Here is a 19,951-nt window from a genome sequence, read left to right on the forward strand (position 1 = left end):
AAAAATCAAAGGAAAAAAAAATCCTGAACACCAAAACAAAGCAAAAACCTTAGGCTTTGGAGGAAAGGCACGGAGGAGTGTGTTGGCAGAGCTCACACGGGCTCCCAAACAACAAGGCTGTTGTCCCACAGTTGTAAATGCTTCCTGGCAGCTCTCCTAGATGTCGCTTTGTGGCTTTGCACTTTTCAGCAGAGCAAAATGGGCAGGACTAGGCCTGCTGAGGCTCAGCAGAGCACTGCTAAATGTCTTAGTTCTCATGACCACCTAGGGCACACAAGCCCAGACAGAGGTGGAGGAGGCGGCCAACCCCGAGTTGGTGAGGAGAGCTTGCTTCAACAGGATGGCGGCCTGCACAGGTGCAATGCCAAATTGGCCCCAGAGGAATCTGATAAGGGTGCAGATTGAGATTCTGACTGGCTCTGAGCTCACCACCCCAGGGTACTACAGTCTCCTCTTTGTTGTGGGGGGGGTAGGCGGATGGGGGGGGTGAATATGAATGAGGCAAGAGCTGTAATGACCTCTTTCATGGTTTTCTAATTGTAGCCTGGGTGGAAGCAGTCGGGGTTCCTCTCAGAGGCGACATCTATGGGTACAGTGGGGTGGGGGTTCCCTGAGTGGTAGCTCCTGCTTGGGAGTGCCATTTTTTCAATCTATAAAAACTGCTTCTATAACCAGAGAAAGTTAAGGAAATGAAGCTCGTCCTGGTAGGAAGTTGAAGCAATACAAGCCTTTATAGCTGGCTATAGTGGCATACACTTGTAATCCTAGCACTCTGGGGTCTGAGGCCGGAGAACGGACTTCACAGCATGGTTCTGTAACCAAGAAACGAAGCAAGCGGGCAACAGTGGTGCCTGCCTGTGACCCCAGCAAAGCCGGATGATCAGGGCATTAAGGCCCACCCTGGGTACAGAGAGAGACTGAAGCCAGCCTGCCTGATCTGCAGGAGACCCTGTCTCAAAACAACTGGGCAGTGAGATTGCCCTGTGGGAAAAGGTGCTTCCCAGGCAACCTGGGTTAGAACCCCAGAATCCACATAAAGGCGGAGAGAAGCCACTTCACAAGACTGTCTTCTGATCTCCCCCCCCCCATAGCGCGCACGCACGCGTGCGCTCACACACACACACACACACACACACACACACACACAAGCACATGTGAGTAAAACTAATAATAAACTTTTGGGAGTGCTAGAGAGAATTTAGGTAAGAATTTAGGTTACTGCTCTTAAAGATGACCTGGTTCCTAGGATCCACACAGGGTGGCTTACCCCTGTAAACCCAGTTCCAGGAGATCCCCTGCTCTCTTCTGGCGGGCACCTGTATATACCTACACTTAGGCACATTTACACACACATAAAATATTAAAAAGGAAGAAAGGGCCCGGTGGTGGTAGTGAACACTCCTTTAATCCCAGCACTTGGGAGGCAGAGGCAGGTAGATCTCTGAGTTCGAGGCCCAGACTGGTCTTAAAAAGTTCCAGAATAGCCGGGCTATGGTGGTGCATGCCTTTAATCCCAGCACTCGGGAGGCAGAGGCAGGCGGATCTCTGTGAGTTCAAGACCAGCCTGGTCTACAGAGCTAGTCCCAGGACAGGCTCCAAAGCCACAGAGAAACCCTGTCTCAAAAAAACAAAAAACAACAAACAAACAAACAAAAAAAGTTCCAGAATAGCCAGGGCTACACAGAAAAGCAAAAACCAAACCAAAACAAAACGAGGAAAGGGTGGTGAGGACCAGTGTGATGGCTGGACTTGTAAAGGCTCTTGCTGTCAATCCTGAGGACAACCTGAGTTTGATCCCCAAAGGTGGAAGGAGAGAACAGAGTCCACATACACACACCCACAAAATATAATTAAAAAGAAAAGGGGGCCACAGAGATAGCTCGGTGGGTAAAGGCTCTTGCTGACAAGCCTGACACCCTGAGTTTGAGTCCCAGGACCCACATGATAGGAGGAGAGAACAGACTCTTGCAAGGTTTCCTCTGGTGTCATGCATGTCGCGGCACGTGCACTCGTAGACAGGCTCACACAGGGTGAAGAGCTGGAGGAGCTCAGTTGGCAGAGTGCTTGCCTAGCTTGCAGGAGGCCCTAGGGGTCCGTCCCCAGTGTCACAGATCACCAGGTGTGTTCGCACAGGCCTGTCTTCCTAGCACTGTTCTTCAGAGTCAGAGCCTTAGGGAGCGAGATTTCCTCGGCTGTATTAACATGCTAACGCTGGGGCCAGTGTTAATAAGTAGTAGGCCAGGGTGGAAGGGCCTGGTTTAGGTCAATTGTTAACCTTAGTAATGCATTAGATACAGAATGCTGTGGAAATGGCTCCAGCTCTGGACGTGACCTGGTGATCTATCTGTTGAAGACAGCAGTTCTGGTACTGCTGACCTCAGGCTTGGAGGAACTGTATGAGGAGAGACGCAAAAACACTTTGGAGGATGTGGACAGGACTCATGTGACTGTGGACAGGTCACTCGCTTGTCCAGATGAAATTGACCATTAATTAAGATTCTGAGGGCTGCCAGGCGGTGGTGGTGCTTGGCTTTAATCCCAGCACTTGGGAATCAGAGGCAGGCGGATCTCTGTGAGTTTGAGGCCAGCCTGGTCTACAGAGTGAGTTCCAGGACAGCCGGGGCTACACAGAGAAATCCTGTGGGGGGGGGGGGGACCCAAACTATGAATAAACAAACAAAAAAAATTCTGAGGGCTGTTGAGGCAAAACCAAACCAAAACAAAACAAACACCACCCTATCCTATCTCCACCACCACTAAGGTGGCTCCTCGAATCTCTGGACCCTCACTCACTGCTGCTGCTTTGGGGGTCTCCTGCCCTTTCACGGAGAGATACTTGCCTGTACAGATCCACTAGAATAGCAGTTTATCCAGAGAATGAGTCGGACTGGAACACGACAGGAGGCATGGCATGCTTTTTGTTTGATTTTGCCTTTTTTTTTTTTTTTTTTTTTGGAGACAGGGTTTCACGGAGCTCAAGATGGCCTCAAACTATTAAGTAGCTGAGGATGACCTTGAACTCCTGGTCCTCCTCCTTCACCTCACCCGTGCTGGGATTAGAGCACCCGCCACTGTACCCATATATGGATATGTATGATGCTGGGGACTGACTGAACCTAGTAGAGCTTGTGTGTGAACACTCTGTCAAGTGAGCTGCATCCTCAGCCCTGGCCCTTTTTCTTTTGTTCGAGACAGGGTTTCTCTGTGTTGCTTTGGTTCCTGTCCTGGAACTAGCTCTTGTTAGGCTAGGCTGGCCTCGAACTCACAGAGATCCACCTGCCTCTGCCTCCCCAGTGCTGGTATCAAAGACATGTACCACCACTGCCCGGCTCCTTCATTTTCCTTTTTGTTTTTTGAGACAGGGTTTCTCTGGAGCTTTGGAGCCTGTCCTGGAACTCGCTCTGTAGACCAGGCTGCCCTTATAGTGATCCACCTGCCTCTTCTTCCCAAGTGCTGGGATTAAAGGCATGTGTTTTTTTTTAATGGTGTGGCTGCTCATGTATACAATCCCTGCACCTGGGAAAGTAAAGACTGGAGGATTCTGAAGGCTCTGGGACAACATGGGCTATAGAGTGAGACTCTGTGGGGGAAAAAAAAAAGAGCCGGGCTGTGACAGTGTACACCTTTAACCCCAGCACTCGGGAGGCAGAAGCAGGAGGATCTCTGTGAGTTCAAGACCAACCTGGTCAATCAGTGAGTTCCAGGAAGGTTAGTGTTATTACACACAGAAATCCTGTCTTGAAAAAACAAAAACAACAAAAACAAACCCAAAAAGGTTTCAATCATGCAAAATGTGAAAATTAAGAGGATTTTATTTACTTTTCTATGTTCTTTGAGAAAACCTTTCACATGTAAAAATTAGGCATCTGATAGGAGTTTTAGTCATACTTTATTTTATACATATCAATTTGTAGGGCAGACATAATTCTTCAGTTCAATGGGACTTCCACATGATTACAGTCACAGAATTGGCACACTATATTAAAAAACAAAACCAACGGAGACAGACAGAATATGAAGCTTTATGCCAACTGAGACCCAGCGTGCCCTGCCCTTCATACAAGATCTTGGAAGCTTACCAAAATAGAACCAGAGGTCAGAGGTGACAAAGGGTGGTTTACAAAATAAAAACCTCTTTTCCAAGAGCTACTTGTTTCATAGAAAAATATTACAAATAAAATTAGAGCTATTTGAGGTGTTTACTCCCAAATAGCATGTGGTGCACTGGTTCGTGCCAAGCCCTTCGGACACAGTGCCTGGTGGAGCCTGCATTTCTGGCATTTCTGGTCAGGTACACCGTGAGCACCCGCACCGCTCAGCCTGCTGACTGGCCAAGAGTCACAAAATCAGAACATTTTCAGCCATTGGGTACACTCATAATTTGTTCAAAACGAAACAAAAAACTGCTTGGGAAATATGATGTAATTTGTATTTCTTCCTGAAGGAAGGAAATTTGTAGAAATCTGTAAACATAAAACAGATTTTTGAAAATAGAAAGCAACAGCTAATTCTTTTTCAGAGCTGGAATTTTCCTCAGAGATGATTTGAATTTGAATTTTGGTTTTAGAGACAGGGTCTCACTATGCAAGCCCAGGGGTCCAAGCTGGTCTGAAACTTTCTATGTAGCCCAGATTGACCTAGGACTTACTGTAGTTTTCCTGCCTCAGCTCCCTGAATGCCAAACTACCACCCCCGGCTATCATATTTTCCTGAGGGGCTGGAGGCTTAAGTAACATTTGGTAAGCAGAGATGCGGCAGGTCGATGCTCCACATAGTCAAACCCCGATTTCCCTTCGTGATTATGCAAATCTTAAAGAAAAGAGATTTATAAGCTATGTACAGCAGTTTACACCTCAGTTTCTTTTTCACTCGATGAACGGTTGAAATGAATTCATGACATATATTCGTCACGGAGATCCGTGTAGGCACATGGAAGCTTCACTGGAGGGGCGAGGTCTTGAGCGGGATCATGATTCTGGACTCCATTTCCTGAATGAGAGGGACTGGAAACAAGGCGGAGGTTACTTGGCTGACTTTCCAAACGCACTGGGGTAAAGACACATGACCAAGGCGCCTGCTCAGACCACAGACATATGCTGTTAGAAGGCAGGGGAGCGCTAGAAAAGAGACCGGTTACCAGGGCTGAAATCTGTGACAGCACCGACTAGGATGTTAGTGAAACTGAAAGAGTCCACTGGAGAGCGGGCTTGATGGGAAAGCCTCGGTTGTGAAAAATAGCGCTTTCTCAAAAGGTTCTTTAAACTAAAACAAACAAAAATTCAAATCATTCTGGATCAAGATGTATCCCACAGAAAGGAAAAGTGAGATGGCTCAGTGGGTGACGGCACCTGTCACCAAGCCTGAAGACCTGTGTTGATCCATGAAGCCACCATGGCGGAAGAGAGACCCGACTCCCACAAATGGCCCACAGACACACGTGTTAAGTGTGCTGTGGTGGGCCCACCCCCAGTAGAACAACAGCGCTCATGGAAATCAATGCAAAAGAAATTTTTTTCCCATTTAAAAATTTTGTAAAAGCTACTTCTGTGGACTGAGAGACTCATTCAGGGAACCAGTAAATCTAAGTGGAAATTACAAACAGGCATGGTGACCCACACCTGTAATCCTAGCATGTGGGAGGCCCAGGCAGGAGGACTCCCTCAAATTTGTCACCAAGTTTAAAACAGAGAGAGTGTGTATCAAACAACAGAATAACACACAAAATTACAGGATTTTGTTTCTTTTGTGACTGGTGTCCACTCCCTATGTAGCCAAGAAAGGCCTTTAGCTGGGACCCTCCTACCTGCACTTCCTGGCACAGTCCTGGCCCAATTGTGTGTGTGTTTTGTTTTGTTTTTATGTTTTTTTTTTTTTTTGAGACTGGGTTTCTCTGTAGCTTTTGGAGTCTGTCCTGGAACAAGCTCTTGTAGATCAGGCTGGCCTCGAACTCACAGAGATCTGCCTACCTGTTGACTGATTTTTTTTTTTTTAACTAAAACAAGCTATTTTCTGGGTTGCTATCTCATTTTCTTACTCAGAATGCAGCTTAAATAGCCATCGAATTTAACTTTATGCTGATCTCTATGAATCTGAGGTCAGCCTGGTCTACATAGAAAGTTCCAGGACAGCCAGATCTCCACAGTGAGACCCTGTCTGGCAAAACAACCAACTAAAAAAAAATTAACTTTATAATTTCTCTTGAATTTTAGTGCTGTAGGTCAAACCCAGGGTTGAGCCATATCCCCAGCCCCAAAGTTGTTATCATTGTCACTATTATTATTGCTGCTGTTTGTTACTCTGTAGCCCAGTCCATCTTGGGGCATTCTTTTATCCTTAACCTTTTAAATGTGTTTGCCACCATACCTGTTTGCAAATATATTCTTTTTAATTGATGTATTAATTATTTTGGAGAAGTGATGGCTTTAATGAAAAGAATTTAGAAAAAAATTGTAACTTTTAGAGAACAAATTAACTAAAAAAATATTTTTAAGAAATTAAGCTAGTCCAGCACGGTGGTGCAAGCCTTTGATCCCAGCACTTGGGAAGCAGAGGCAGATGCATCTCTGTGAGTTCGAGGCTAGCCCATTCTATATAGTGAATTCCAGGACAGCAAGGAAATAAAATAATTAAATAAAAAAGTTAAGCTACCCACAAGTCTCAAAACTCTACTAGGCGGGCTGGAGAGATGGCTCAGTGGTTAAGAGCACTGCCTGTTCTTCCAAAGGTCCTGAGTTCAATTCCCAGCAACCACATGGTGGCTCACAACCATCTGTAATGAGGTCTGGTGCCCTCTTCTGGCTTGCAGACATACATGCAGAGAGAATATTGTATACATAATAAATAAAAAAATTAAAAAATAAAGAAAAGACTCAAAACCTGCTTTCATTGTCAGAATATCAGAAGCCCGAACTCTGACATACGGCCCCAGTTCACTGGAAGTTAAAAAAGAAAAAAAAAAACTCTACTAGGCAATATAACAGTTGAAACAATCAATATTCTTATTTTATCTGTCTTGTGCTTTAAAAATAATTTTATTTATTAATTATATGCATATAGGTGTTTTATCTGTATGCTTGACTATATGTGTTGTGACCACGGAGGCCAGAAAAAGGCATTGGACTCCCTAGACCAGGAGTTCCAGGCAGCTGAGAGCCACCGTGAGGTTCTGGGAATTAGACCCAGGTCCTCTGGGAGAGCAGCCAGTGCCCATCTCCTGGGCCTTCTCCAGCCCCTTCTCTGGCTTTTTTCAGACAGGGTCTAACTGTAGCCTAGGCTGGCCCAACACTTTCAATCCATTGACTTTCCAGGGAGCTGGATTAGTCATGAGGCACCGCCCTGGATTACAGAATCCAGGTTGTTAATCTGAAACAAAGCCAAGTTAGTATCAAAAGAGAAAAGAACATTGGTCTATCTCACGTCCTGTTAACCTTCCCGTCACATTGTAATTCTAACAATAACACTGGAAGCGGGAGGTGTCGGGGTCTCTGGCAGCTTACCCGTGTAGTACACCAGCTCCTCCCAGCTGTTTCTAACAATAACACTGGAAGCGGGAGGTGTCGGGGTCTCTGGCAGCTTACCCGTGTAGTACACCAGCTCCTCCCAGCCGTGCTTGTGCCACGCGGCGTTCCGTATGTCCTCCCTGGTCTGGAGATCTTTATAAGCTTAAACACAGGGGAAAGACCCGATCAGACAACACCCGCATTCTAGAAGTACAGTCATTCAGGTGGCTGTCCTGCTTTCTGACTCTGTTTTGGTCACCCAGTAACTGACTTGGAGAACAGCAAGCATGGACTGAGAGAAACCATGGCAGGCCCTCTAGGAGCGGTGAAGCTGCCTGCTCTCATGGTTTTATAATCCAGTGACCACATGCTGTCTCTACAAGGCAAGGAAGCTTCTTCGATAACACAGCCCATTTGTGACTGAGAACCTTCAGATTGGATAAACCTTAGACTCACACTCCTCCTGCCTTTTTCTCCCAAGTGCTGGGATTACAGGCATGTACAATACGACCAGGGAAGAACATGTGTTTTTATTTTGATTTTTTTTAAATTAATTTTTTATCTTAGGTATATGTGTTTGCCTGCATGTATGTATGTATGCATGTGTATCTGTGCATGTCATGGAGGCCAAAGGAGAGCCACAGATCCTCTGGAACTGGAGTTACAGGGGACCGTGAGTCACTGTGGATGCTGGGAAACAGACTGGGTCCTCTGTGAGATCGGCCAGGGCTGTTAACCAGTCAATCACTTCACCAGCTGTAGAACAAACCTTTTGTTAATGACTTATTATTTATTTACGCACATCAATGTTTTGCCTGCATGTATGTCTGTGTGAGGATGTCAGAGCTCCTGAAACTGGAGTTACTGACAGTTGTGAGCAGCCATGTGGGTGCTGGCAACTGAACCCGGGTCCTCTGGAAGAATAGGCAACACTCTTAAAGGCCGAGCCAACTCTCCAGGCCGATTGCTGTTTTTATATTTGTTTTTTTTTTTTTTTTATTTCTTCATAAACTCTGATTTGAACATTTGAAAACGCAGATGCTGATGTGGAGCCAAATCTCAGCTCACCAGATGATGCACTGTCCTGGACAAGGCTACTGGTGGACAAGGCTAGGAAGAGGGAGGGTCACTGCTATAATGTATCATTAGGCTTTCGGTTTCTAGGTTTCTACGTAAGCTCCACTGAGTAGAAGAGCCCAGCTGCAGCAGGGGTTTCTGGGAGTGATGATGGAAGCGCAGGGATGAAGTTATCTTTTTTGCGGCAATGTAACCACTGAGACTTAGCTTCCTAGCCGTGATGCTACTATGTAACCGGTCTGCACTATTTGTGGGGATCTTTTTTTCTGATGAAGACTGAACACAGGGCCTTGCACATGTCCTATCTCACAGCCATACCCTTTTTTATTTTTAATTAATTTTTAAATATTTATTTATTGTGTATATAATATTCTGTGTGTATGCCCGCAGGCCAGAAGAGGGCACCAGACCCCATTACAGATGGTTGTGAGCCACCATGTGGTTGCTGGAAATTGAACTCAGGACCTTTGGAAGAGTAGGCAATGCTCTTAACCGCTGAGCCATCTCCCCAGCCCCTATTTTTAATTTATTTATGTGTAGGTATATATGTTTATGTCATAAGCTGGAGGTACTGAACTCGGGTTCTCTGGAAAAATAGTGAATTTCTAATTGCTGTGCCATCTTTCCAAACCCTGACTGCTGTGGTTTTCCCAGTTTTAATTTTTACTTACGTACATACATGCAATAAAATACAATTATATCCATCTCCCATTCCCCCTTCCAATGTTTAGTAACCTCCCCAACAGCCTCTTTTGTTTTTGTTTTTGACCGTGGCTTGTTTTGTAGTTCAAGGCTGGAATCTTCCATGCAGCCCTTGCTGGTAGTGAATTCTCAGTTCTCCAACCTTGGCTTCCTGAGTGCTGGGATTACAGCCATGTGCCAACAGATCTGGCTTGGGTCCGACCTGTGGCCAGTGACCCACTGACCTCGTACTGCTGGCCTCTTTTGTTCTAGTTAGCCCAGCAGTTACCATCCACCTGTGTTGCTTGCGGCTGCTATCGTGTTTAAGGTTACTGAGTCTAGACTAACCCCACTGTTTATTACGTCATTAGTAATGAATTCTTCAATCCCAGTAAGTCTCAAAAGAAGGAAAAGTACACATACCCCAAAGATGATGCACCATATATAGCTGCCCAATTTGAGAGAAGAATCCCCCAACTGCCTCATTATTGTCCTGTCTAAAGCGGATGGCACGGGCCCTATGAGAGAAAAGCAGTGTTCCGATAGTTAAGGAGAGTCGGGAGGAGCCTGGGGATGCTGACGCACACCTGCAATCCCAGCACTTGGAAGGCAGAGACGAAGAAAGGCAGGAGGATCTGCAGTAAGTTAGAGACCAGCCTGGGCTACACAGTGAGTCCAGGCTAGCCCATGTTATATAGTGAGACCCTTTCTTAACGAAGACTCAGACTGTATTTCTTCAACTCAGGGCCAGCTATTGGGAATGAAGACTGTTTTCTTTTAATGCATATCAAAGTATTATATACAATCAAGTTTTTATTTTTATTTTTGTGTGAAGTTAGGATCTCATTCTACACTCCAGGCTAGCTCAGAATATTCTTTGTAGGCCAGGTGACCTCAAACTCGTGATTTTCTTGCCTCAGCCTCCTAAGAAAGCTATCTTTATAAGAAGTAGATAATATTTAACTATGACTTTTCAAAACAAAAACAGCAATATGAAGATATGTGGTTGCACTTCTGCTTACTCCTCAATTTAAATATAAACTTCTGATTCTTGAAATAAATGGGAGGGGAAGAGACCTGCGAACTTACAAGGAACTGCTTCACGGCTGTGAACTTGGCAGCCCACAATAACTTCTTTCCTCATGAGATGTGCCCCCTGGGGCGACGGTGGCACTAACGCTAGTGGGGAAGTCAACTACATTTGGTTGGATTTGAGGCCTCGTCCATGGTATGGACCCCATACCCAACACTGCTAACGAGGCCCAGCACCGAGAACAGACACATCACAGGCCCTGGGACACCTGCGGTGACCATGCTGCTAATGTTCATCAGGGCTTTGCGTGGCAACAGCAGCTAACACAGAGACCCACAACTGGTCAATATGCAGGTGAATCTCTGTGAATTCTAGGCCAGCCTGGTCTGCAGAGCTAGTTCCAGGACAGCAGGGTTATACAAAGAAACTCTGCTTTAAAAAAACAAAAAAAGAAACAATAAAAATTTGATTAAAAACAATCATTAAAAAAACAACAACAACAAAGCCTTCCAAAACCAGTCACCAAATACAAAACCCTTCTTTGTTTTCAATATTTAATACTGCAAAACAAGAATTTTTTTTTGTTTTGTTTTGTTTTTTAAACTTAAACATCATCTTCTCCTGGGACCAGACACTCTGTCTTCACATTTAGTGAGATCACCTGAAATCTTGAAAATATTTAAAATGAATTTTTCCCAAACCAATTTTCTATCATCCGGATAAAAATGAAGGCAGGGCTTTCAAATGACGCAGAGACCCCATCCACATGAGAGCAAAACTGGGTCTATCAAGGGCGTCCTTGCCATGGTTTACCCAGCAAATCTGTATTAATACTTCCGTGCTCTGGCCTGGCCTCGGGCACATGAAAGGCTTATCACTGATGAAATTTGAGGAGATAGATTCACCTTCATTTATTTAAATGATAAGAACCTGAAAAATAAGCTACGAATATCCACAGTGAAAAAAATAACCCTTAAGTAAGGTACAGAATACTTTAAGTTTTTTGAAATAGGGTCTTACTATGATCTTGCCTCAGCTTGCTGAATGCTAGACCTACAGGTGGGCATCACTACGCCCAGGAAGGAGTACTATTCTCCAGATGGCCTGACCAGTGTGTTCTCTTCCACCTTAACTGGGCTCAGAACAGCAGCAACCTGGCTGCTGAGGACCACTTTGTGTGCCGCCACGCTCATCCACAGGGACCCCCACCAAGGCCTCCAGGTTCCTCTGTTGTGAATCACATATGGATTACCCACAAATTATATAGATATCGTCAAAAAATTACAAATATGATCAATTGTCTTGAATTAAGGAAATCAGTTGAACTGTGCACTGTAACTGCTCAGGAGGAAGGAAAGAGTTTTTCATTGATCGTGATAAAATATTCTGGATTATTAATTTCATTCTGGACTTTTCTAATTTGGTTATGGAAGGCAGAGAAAATATACTTGCCGTAGCCTGGTAATAATCAGAAATGTGTGCTGCGGAGGAGACAACCATCTTAACAGTTACCTACACGCCAAAATACAAATCAAATGAGGAACTGGCTATGTGAAAAGTTTAAAATAACTGAGTAACCTCAACATATCCTGTAGATTCACTGTGAAAAAATATTAATTAGTAACATCCTAGTTGTATGAACATCTAAATTGCTAACATGAACAGCTCAAAAGCACAAACAAAAACCCCTTGATACAATGGTACTTATCACAGTAGATAATCAAATATATATATTTCTTTTTTGTTTGCTTGAAGCAGAATCTCGGTAGCCCAGGCTGGCCTCAAACTTGCTATGTAGCTGAGGATAGCCTTGATCTCCTGATCTTCCTGCCTCTCCCTCTCCCTCTCCTGTGTTGAGAGAAGTGGAAGCTACAATACCTAGCTAGCTAGAGATTTTGTACTGAACCTAAGAACTTTTGCCTAGTTCAGACTAACAAAGAGTTTCCCTGGGCTTTTTTCATGTTTAACGTCTTACATTTAAAGAAAATGTTTATTTTTATTTTATGTTTATGAATGAGTACCTGCATGCATGTATGTGTACTGTATGTATGCAGTGCCCTTGGAGGCCATTAGAGGGTATCAGAGCCCCCTGAAATTGGAAGAACAAATGGTTGTGAGCTGCCATGGTTGTTTAGAACCCAACCTGATGCTGGGTGTGGTGGCACTTGCCTTTAATCCCAGCACTCAGGAGGGAAATAAAAATAGGTGGATCTCTTGAGTTCAGGACCAGCCTGGTCTACAGAGTGAGTTCTAGTACAGCAAGGACTACAGAGAGAAATCCTGTCTTGGAAAAAAAAAAAAAAAAAGAATCCAATCTAAGTACTCTACTAACTGCTGAGCCATCTTTCCAGCCCTTGAGTTGGTTCATTTTTTATTTTTAAACAATATAAGCCAGGAGTGCAAACAATTTTTTTTATGCCCAGTTTTCCTGGCACCTTTTGATGCCAAGAAATAGTTATCTTCCCTCACTGAAGGAAGATTTACTTAGGCACATTTTTTCAAAAAGCACCTGCTCATAAATGCGGTCAAGTGTTAACTTCTGGCCCTTCAGCTCTGGACCACTGACCTACATTATATGTTTGTCCATGTGCCAAGACTATACTTGTTTAAAGACATCTTCCGTTGTATCCCAGCCTGCATCTAACCTTGGAGATCTTCCTGCTTTGCCCTCCCTGAGTGCTAGTACAGGCATCAGTCATAACATTAGGCTTCGGTACCGGCTCTCGGAGAGAACGGTCAGTCTTCCTACTTTGTCCATTTAATCTTCCATTGCTGCCTTGCTACTCAAACTACAGAAAAACAAAAAACAAAAAACAGCTGCACCATCAATCCCAGCTGCCCTGCTAATGTAACAAACCCCCAGGTCTCCGAGGAGCTACCCCTCAGGAGTGTAGAGAGTGGATTCATTCGGACTGGGATTTTGTCTGCAAGCCTTTTTGGAGAGATGCCTGCTGAAACGGTTAAGGATGAAACAGCATGTGGACTTGGTAATTCCTAAGAGGTCAGACCTAATCACGACTGGCCTGTGTTAGTAATTTACTTTTGTGTACATATTTTTCTTTTGTTGTCTGTTTGTTTCTTGAGACAGGGTCTTGCTGTGTCTTGTGATTGTCCTTTAACCTCCTAAGAGGTGGAATTTTATATGATGTTCAGCTTGTGTTAATAATTATAGAAGCAGTGCTGGAGAGATGGCTCAGTGGTTAAGAGCACTGGGTACTCTTCTAGAGGATCCGGGTTAAATTTCCAGTACCCATATGGTAGCTCATAAACTGCCTTTAACTCCAGTTTCAGGGGATCCAACACTTTCATACAGACATACATGTAGGCAAAACATAAATGCTCATGAAATAAAAATACTTTATAATTATGGAAGCTTAGAAATAAGTATAGAATGGGGGCTCCATCATATCGTTCTCTCTAGTTTTGTACATGTTTGAGATTTTTCACAAAAACATTTTAAAAAGGCAATCTAAATCAGGGGCCAGTAAGATGACTCAGGGGTTAAAGGCACTTGCAGCCAAACCTGATGACCTGAGTTTCATCGTAGGGATCCAGGCCTTAGGAAGAGAGAGGCAACTCCAGGAAGTTGTCCTCTGACCTCTTCAGGCACCAGGCCCTATCAATAAACAAACAACAGTGGAGGAAGAAGACAAAGGGAACAAAGAAGACAAATCACGGTGGCTGGAGAGTGGGCTCTGCAGTTAAAGGCACTTGCCCATCTCCTAGGCACTCACTCGGTGGGTAACAAACACCTGAAAGTCCAGTTCCAGAGGAGCCAACACTCTCTCCTGGACTCTGGGCACTGTATGCACATAGTACACAGACATACATGCAGACAAAATGCCCAGACACACAAAAGAAAACTAAATCCTAAAAAAAGGACAGTGTTGTGTGTCTGCACTTCCAGGTTTGTTGGCGGTGGAGGCAGGAGCACTGGAGCCCAGCATTCAATACAACCCTGGCAGCAGTGAGACTCTGGGAAAGCACAGCACTGAGTCAAGGCATTTGACGGTTTCTCACCTAAGGATTACAGTGTGAGCCAGATGTGGTGGTTCACACCTGGGAATCCAGGAACCTGGGAGGTGGAGGCACAAGGATCAGGAGTTCAAGGCCTGTCTTGGTTACACAGTGAGTTTGAAAGTAGGTGGGGACATGAGATTGTCTCAAAAAGCCAAACAAAAATAATTCATGGCATGGCTTAAAATAATTAATGAGATATACAGACTCAACACAATAATATACTCACCAGTAATTGCCCCATTCAATCATTGTTCCTGGCTGAAAGGGAATTTAGATTTTGGTTAGCTGTATGAAAATATAGACTAGGAACTGTGATTATCTGCTGTGTTCCCACGCAATCACTGTAGCATCATTTGAGAAAACAACCAACACATGGCACGGTCAGCCCATCCCCTGATGCACTGAAGGACCTCTTTCCACCTTCCCCAGTACAAAGGAGATCATTACATCACCGAGATGTACACCTTGTAATGCTGCTGCCACTGGAGGCTGCCAAGGGTGAAGGATGTATATAGAAAGAAGATGGAAAGTGGACACAATTATGTTTTCTATTGGATGGACAACCAGAATGTACCAATAAAAATGGGGCTATATCTAGGTCATTATTTTTAGTCACAGAAGGGATACAGCTAGAAAGTTGTAAAAAAAAAACCCCACATTCTCATTTTTTAATCTTTTTTTTTTAAAAAAAAGATTTATTTATTACTTTGTTTACAGTGTTCTGTCTACATGTATGCCTGCAGGCCAGAAGGGGGCACCAAATTTCATTACAGATGGTTGTGAACCACCATGTGGTTGCTGGGAACTGAACTCAGGACCTCTGGAAGAGCAATCAGTGCTCTTAACTTCACATCTCTCCAGCCCCCTTATTTATTTTATTTTATTTTATTTTATTTTATTTTTTTGAGATAGGATTTCTCTATGGAGCTGTGGCTGTCCTGGAACTTGCTATATATAGACCAGGGCTGGAACTGGCTATATAGACCAGGGTGACTTTGAGCTCACAGAGATCTGCCTGCCTTTGCCTCCAAGTGCTGGGATGAAAAGCCATTGCTGCCAGGCCTGGCTCCCTCTCGCTCTCACTCAGACAGGGCTGTACAATCTGTGCAGCACTCAGGGTTTCTGAGGCACTCCTGCCTTAGAGAGGGCAGTTGTTGCATATCTGTGCTTTCTGCGCTTGAACAGAAAGATGTTTGGGGCTGGAGATGTAACACAGCTCAGTTTATAGTGTTTGCCTGGCACACACAGCCCCGGGCTGGACCCTCAGCGTGGTGTACATCAGGCGTGGTGGTGCACACATTTGATCCCCATGCTCAGAAGGTAGAAGGAAGAGGATATCCCTGGCTACATACCAAGTTTGAAGTCATCCTCAAGAAAATTACTTGGGGGATGGAGAGATGGCTCAGAGGTTAAGAGCACTGGTTGTTCTTCTAGAGGGCCTGAGTTCAATTCCCAGCAACTACATGGTGGCTCACAACCTCCTGTAATGAGATCTGGTGCCCCCCCCCCAAACAAGGTGATTGGTTGAGAATCCCCTTCACATGCAGGTAAAGCACTGTATATATAATAAATAAATTAAAAAAAAGAAAATTGCTTGGAAAAACATCAAGTAATAAACATTATACATAATGCCATAAATACAAAAGAATTTAGCAGAAGAAAAAGGATGAGAAAGAGAAAATAAAGTAAAACAAAAAGACTAGACTGGAAGAAAAGAGGTCAAATCAAAATACAGGCCGGAGGTGATGCTGGCTATCTGTAATCCCAGCACTCGGGAGACTACTGCAGGAGCTCAAATTCAAGGCCAGCTGGGGCTATTGGAGACCCTGTTTCCAATCACTGCCACCACCCCTGAAAAATACATATAAGATGCTAAACACACATAACAAAACGCTCACTTCATTTCACTGTCTGCATCAGGAAGCTGTGCAGGGAGGCCTGGCCTGCATTCACTACTTACTCGGAGTTGGTAGGATCTGAGCTCGTATATATTGGGTCCTGATCTCGGCACGGGCTCATTCCAGAAACTGAACTCCAACAGCAGCTGATTTCTCCTGGAGAGAAGCATGTCGCTTCTGGCTTTACGGAAATTCACAAACTCCTTTGGGTGAAAAAAAATGCTCATGAAATCTTTGGATACTTATATATAAATAGACTTTAGTAACAACCAAATTGCAAAGGCTAACACGGTTATAAGTAAGACTATCTTAGTTTTTATCTACTGCATGGAAATAATGGATAGAGTGTGCCCTCTCACTTCCTAATGTATCCAGATTTTTTTCTTTTAAAGATTTATTTATTTTTGCATGTATGTGTGTGTACCACATGAGTGCTTGGTGCCCTGCAAAGTCAGAGAGGGCATCAGATCCCCTGGAACTGGAATTCCAGGTGGTTGTGAATGCTGGAAATCAACAGTCCTCTGGAAGCACAACAAGTCCTCTAAACTACTGAGCTGGAGTTTGATCCACAGTGCCACTTAAACCAGAGATAGTAGCACACACCTGTGAGTCCAGCATTTGAAAAGCCAGGAGAATCAGAAATTTAAGGACATCCCTGGGTACATAAAGAGTTTGAGGCTAGCCCAAGCTGTAAGAAACTGTCTGTCTCAAACAAACAAACAAAAATTCAAAAACAAAACAAACAATGCTGTGGCTGACAGCTTCTATTTGTAACCCAGGGCTGAGTTTACCATGCAGCGTGGCCAGTGTCAGAGTCCAGGCTTGTCAGTTTCAAGGTGCTATCATGCAGGAGCTCTGATGGTGATAGTATTAAAACTGGTAGTTTTGGCTGTGTGGTGGTGGTGGCGCACGCCTTTAATCCCAGCACTCAGAGGGCAGAGGCAGGTGGATCTCTATGAGTTCGAGGCCAGCCTGGTCTACAAAGCGAGGACAGCCAGGACTACACAGAGAAAACCCTATCTCGAAAAACCAAAACCAAACCCAAAACAAAACAACAACAAAACCCTGAAAAAAACAAAACAAAAAACCCAACAAAACTCAAAGACCTAACAAACAAAAAACCCCAACCAACAAATAAACATCAACAACAAAAACTAGTAATTTCATGTTTACATACAATTTTAAGAACTCATATGATGAAATTTCTACTATGAAAACTAAACGGTTTACTAACAAAAGCTGGTAAGTGTCTTCTGTGTGAATACACCTGAATCATTATACTACACAAGAATCTCTCTCTCTCTCTCTCTCTCTCTTTCTCTCTCTCTCCACACACACCCACACCCACACCCAAATTGTTACCTGGTTTTCTTTGAGCTTATTCATGACCTCCGTGAGGGCTGGATAGCCTCCTTCGTACCTCCAGAGGTGGACTGAAATGTATTTTAAAAGATAGCGTACATTCAGTCTCGAGGCATTTTTACCTTGACAATACAGAATGCATGCCACGTGAATACAGTACAGCATTGTAGTGTGTGCCTCGTATCCACCACATGAACACAATACATTGTAGCCTTGTATCTATCATATGAACATACGACAACATTGTAGTGCGCCTTGTATCCACCACAGGAATACAGTACAACATTGTAGTGTGCCTGTATCTGCCCTTGAGTTACTTTACAAAGTTTTCATAACAGATTTGAACATTAAAAAAGTAATTTTTACAGTGAGTTACTGTAGAAACCACTTGATCCGTGAAACCAGAATGGAACTTGAAAAGGACTATAAAAACAAGTACCACATTTACAAAATAAGGTATTTATCCCAAAGACTTTTGTTCCTACCGGCTTGATCCTGCTCGCCATACCACGTGTTCCACGTCCCCACCAAGGTACAAGGGTACTGCTTGCCCTCATGGATCTTTGGTAATACTTCTTGACTTAAAGAGAAGAGACAGCAATGCTGATTAAACCGGGGAGAGATTTCCCGGTAGACAGCACAGGAGTGTCAGTTGAAACACAACCACTTCCTATGTATTCTAGAAACCGAGCCCACACCATCCATATGTGTTTTGTTTGTTTTAGAGTTAGTTATTTCAGGTGTATGAATGTTTTGTCTGCATGTATGTCTGTCTACCATGTGTGACCCTGGTGCCCACAGAGGCCAGAAGAGAGCACTAGATTCCCTGAAACTGGAGTTACAGACAGTTGTGAGCCACTGTGTGGGTGCTAGGAGTCAGAGTCTTTTGCTGGAGTAACAAATCCTCTAAATCACTGAGTCATCACTCCAGTCCCCCACAACATTTTGTAAGATCATGTCCGGATCTGAAGTGTTAGCTAAATTCCGTTGTCTATCAGCACCCACTTACCAACAGCTTAGGTTTTAACCCCAGGTTATTTACAAGAGTTACAAGCGACTCCTGCGGTGTGATAAAGGTGTTTACAAGGGACCAAGGTCCCAGAGTCCAGGAGCCGGGGCTCTATTTGCTATTTCAGGAGAAAGGAGAAAAAAGCTGCTGAGGAATACGATGTTTACAGAAGTTAAGTTTTGCTGGTTCTCATCAAAAAAGAAAGTCGGGAATGACATACAAGACCATGGAAGAAACCAGAAAGCGGGGAGAAGCATTCAAGCCAGAGGTGAGCAATTGGCTGCCCAGTGGGGCAAAGCGGTGGGAAGGCCTTTGGGAAGAAAGATGACAGCCAGGTGTAGTGGTGGTGTGAACCAAGCTGTACCCCCCCCCCCCGCAGTCCCCAGCGCCACCAGCGTGGTTAACAACTGGAAGAATGAAAATGAAATATACACTTGAAACAACAATGGGTTCCACATACAGGATCTCAGAAGTATCACAGTGAACACCCAACCAACTCAGGAGCACCAAGAGCAGGACTGGTGCTGAGCCTTGACAGCCATGTGTGACTTCTGACAGGTGTCATATCCCAGCCGGACTCCACAGAAACCTTCCTATGTGTAGACACGGTCTCATGTGGCTGATGACTTTAAACTTGGGACTGATTTTTCCCAAAAACTATAGGCATATGCTACCTGCCTAGCTATATAGAAAATTAATACTAGACCTTGTCTCAAAAACCTGAAAGAAAAAAGAGATGTTACTGATTCCATTTATCTGCTGACAATACATCTTAATCACAGTGGTTGGTGACAGGCACTACATGTTGTTATTCAGTTTTTTTTGTGTGTGTGTGTGTGTGTGTGTTTTTTTGGGGGGGGAGGGGTATGAGTGCTCTGTCTTCATGTGTGCCCGCACGCCAGAGAGGGCATCAGATCCCATTATAGATGGTTCTGAGTCACCACGTGGTTGCTGGGAATTGAACTCAGAACCTCTGGAGGAGCAGCCAGTGCTCTTAACCACGGATTCATCTCTCTAGCCCCCAGAGTTTTGTTTTGTTTTTGACACAGGATTTACTCTGTAGCCCCAGCCAGCCTGGAACTTGCTATGTAAAATACGGGCTTCAAACTTGCAATGGTCTCCTGCCTCTGACCCCCCCCCCCCGCTCCCAGCATGCCAGAGTCTGATTAGAGCTACATGATACCACATCCACCTAACTTTATAGTTGCTTTTGAGATAAGGTCTTGTTACTACATATTCTTGGCTGGCCTTGATCTCACAATCCTGCCTCAAATTCTGGAATTTTAGAATCACAGGCGTGCACTACCAAGGATAGCGCAAGTCTATTTCTTGAGAGGTGGCATTTACTTTTTTGTGTGCATTGATTAAAAAA

General features: G+C 44.3%; 1 protein-coding gene across 2 annotated transcripts in view; it reads right to left on the reverse strand.

Annotated features, from left to right (window-relative positions):
• Positions 1–3,794: 3,794 nt before the first annotated feature.
• Positions 3,795–19,951, reverse strand: part of Nipsnap2 (nipsnap homolog 2) — a 28,990-nt gene continuing 12,833 nt past the window's right edge. The window contains exons 4-10 of one of the 2 annotated variants that reach the window (XM_050146409.1): positions 18,056–18,150; positions 17,571–17,641; positions 16,271–16,411; positions 14,537–14,568; positions 9,681–9,775; positions 7,578–7,661; positions 3,795–5,003 (exon numbers count right to left, since the gene is read on the reverse strand). In XM_050146409.1, coding sequence (XP_050002366.1) covers positions 4,939–5,003; positions 7,578–7,661; positions 9,681–9,775; positions 14,537–14,568; positions 16,271–16,411; positions 17,571–17,641; positions 18,056–18,150 — 583 coding nt within the window. In that variant the 3' untranslated portion in view covers positions 3,795–4,938. Of the gene's footprint in view, positions 5,004–7,496; positions 7,662–9,680; positions 9,776–14,536; positions 14,569–16,270; positions 16,412–17,570; positions 17,642–18,055; positions 18,151–19,951 lie in introns of both variants that reach the window. The other variant, XM_050146408.1, reaches the window with a different exon arrangement.

The sequence above is a fragment of the Alexandromys fortis genome, unplaced genomic scaffold, assembly GCF_014885135.2.
Source record: "Alexandromys fortis isolate MF-2015 unplaced genomic scaffold, M_Fortis_MF-2015_v1.1 scaffold_56, whole genome shotgun sequence".
NCBI lineage: Eukaryota > Metazoa > Chordata > Mammalia > Rodentia > Cricetidae > Alexandromys > Alexandromys fortis.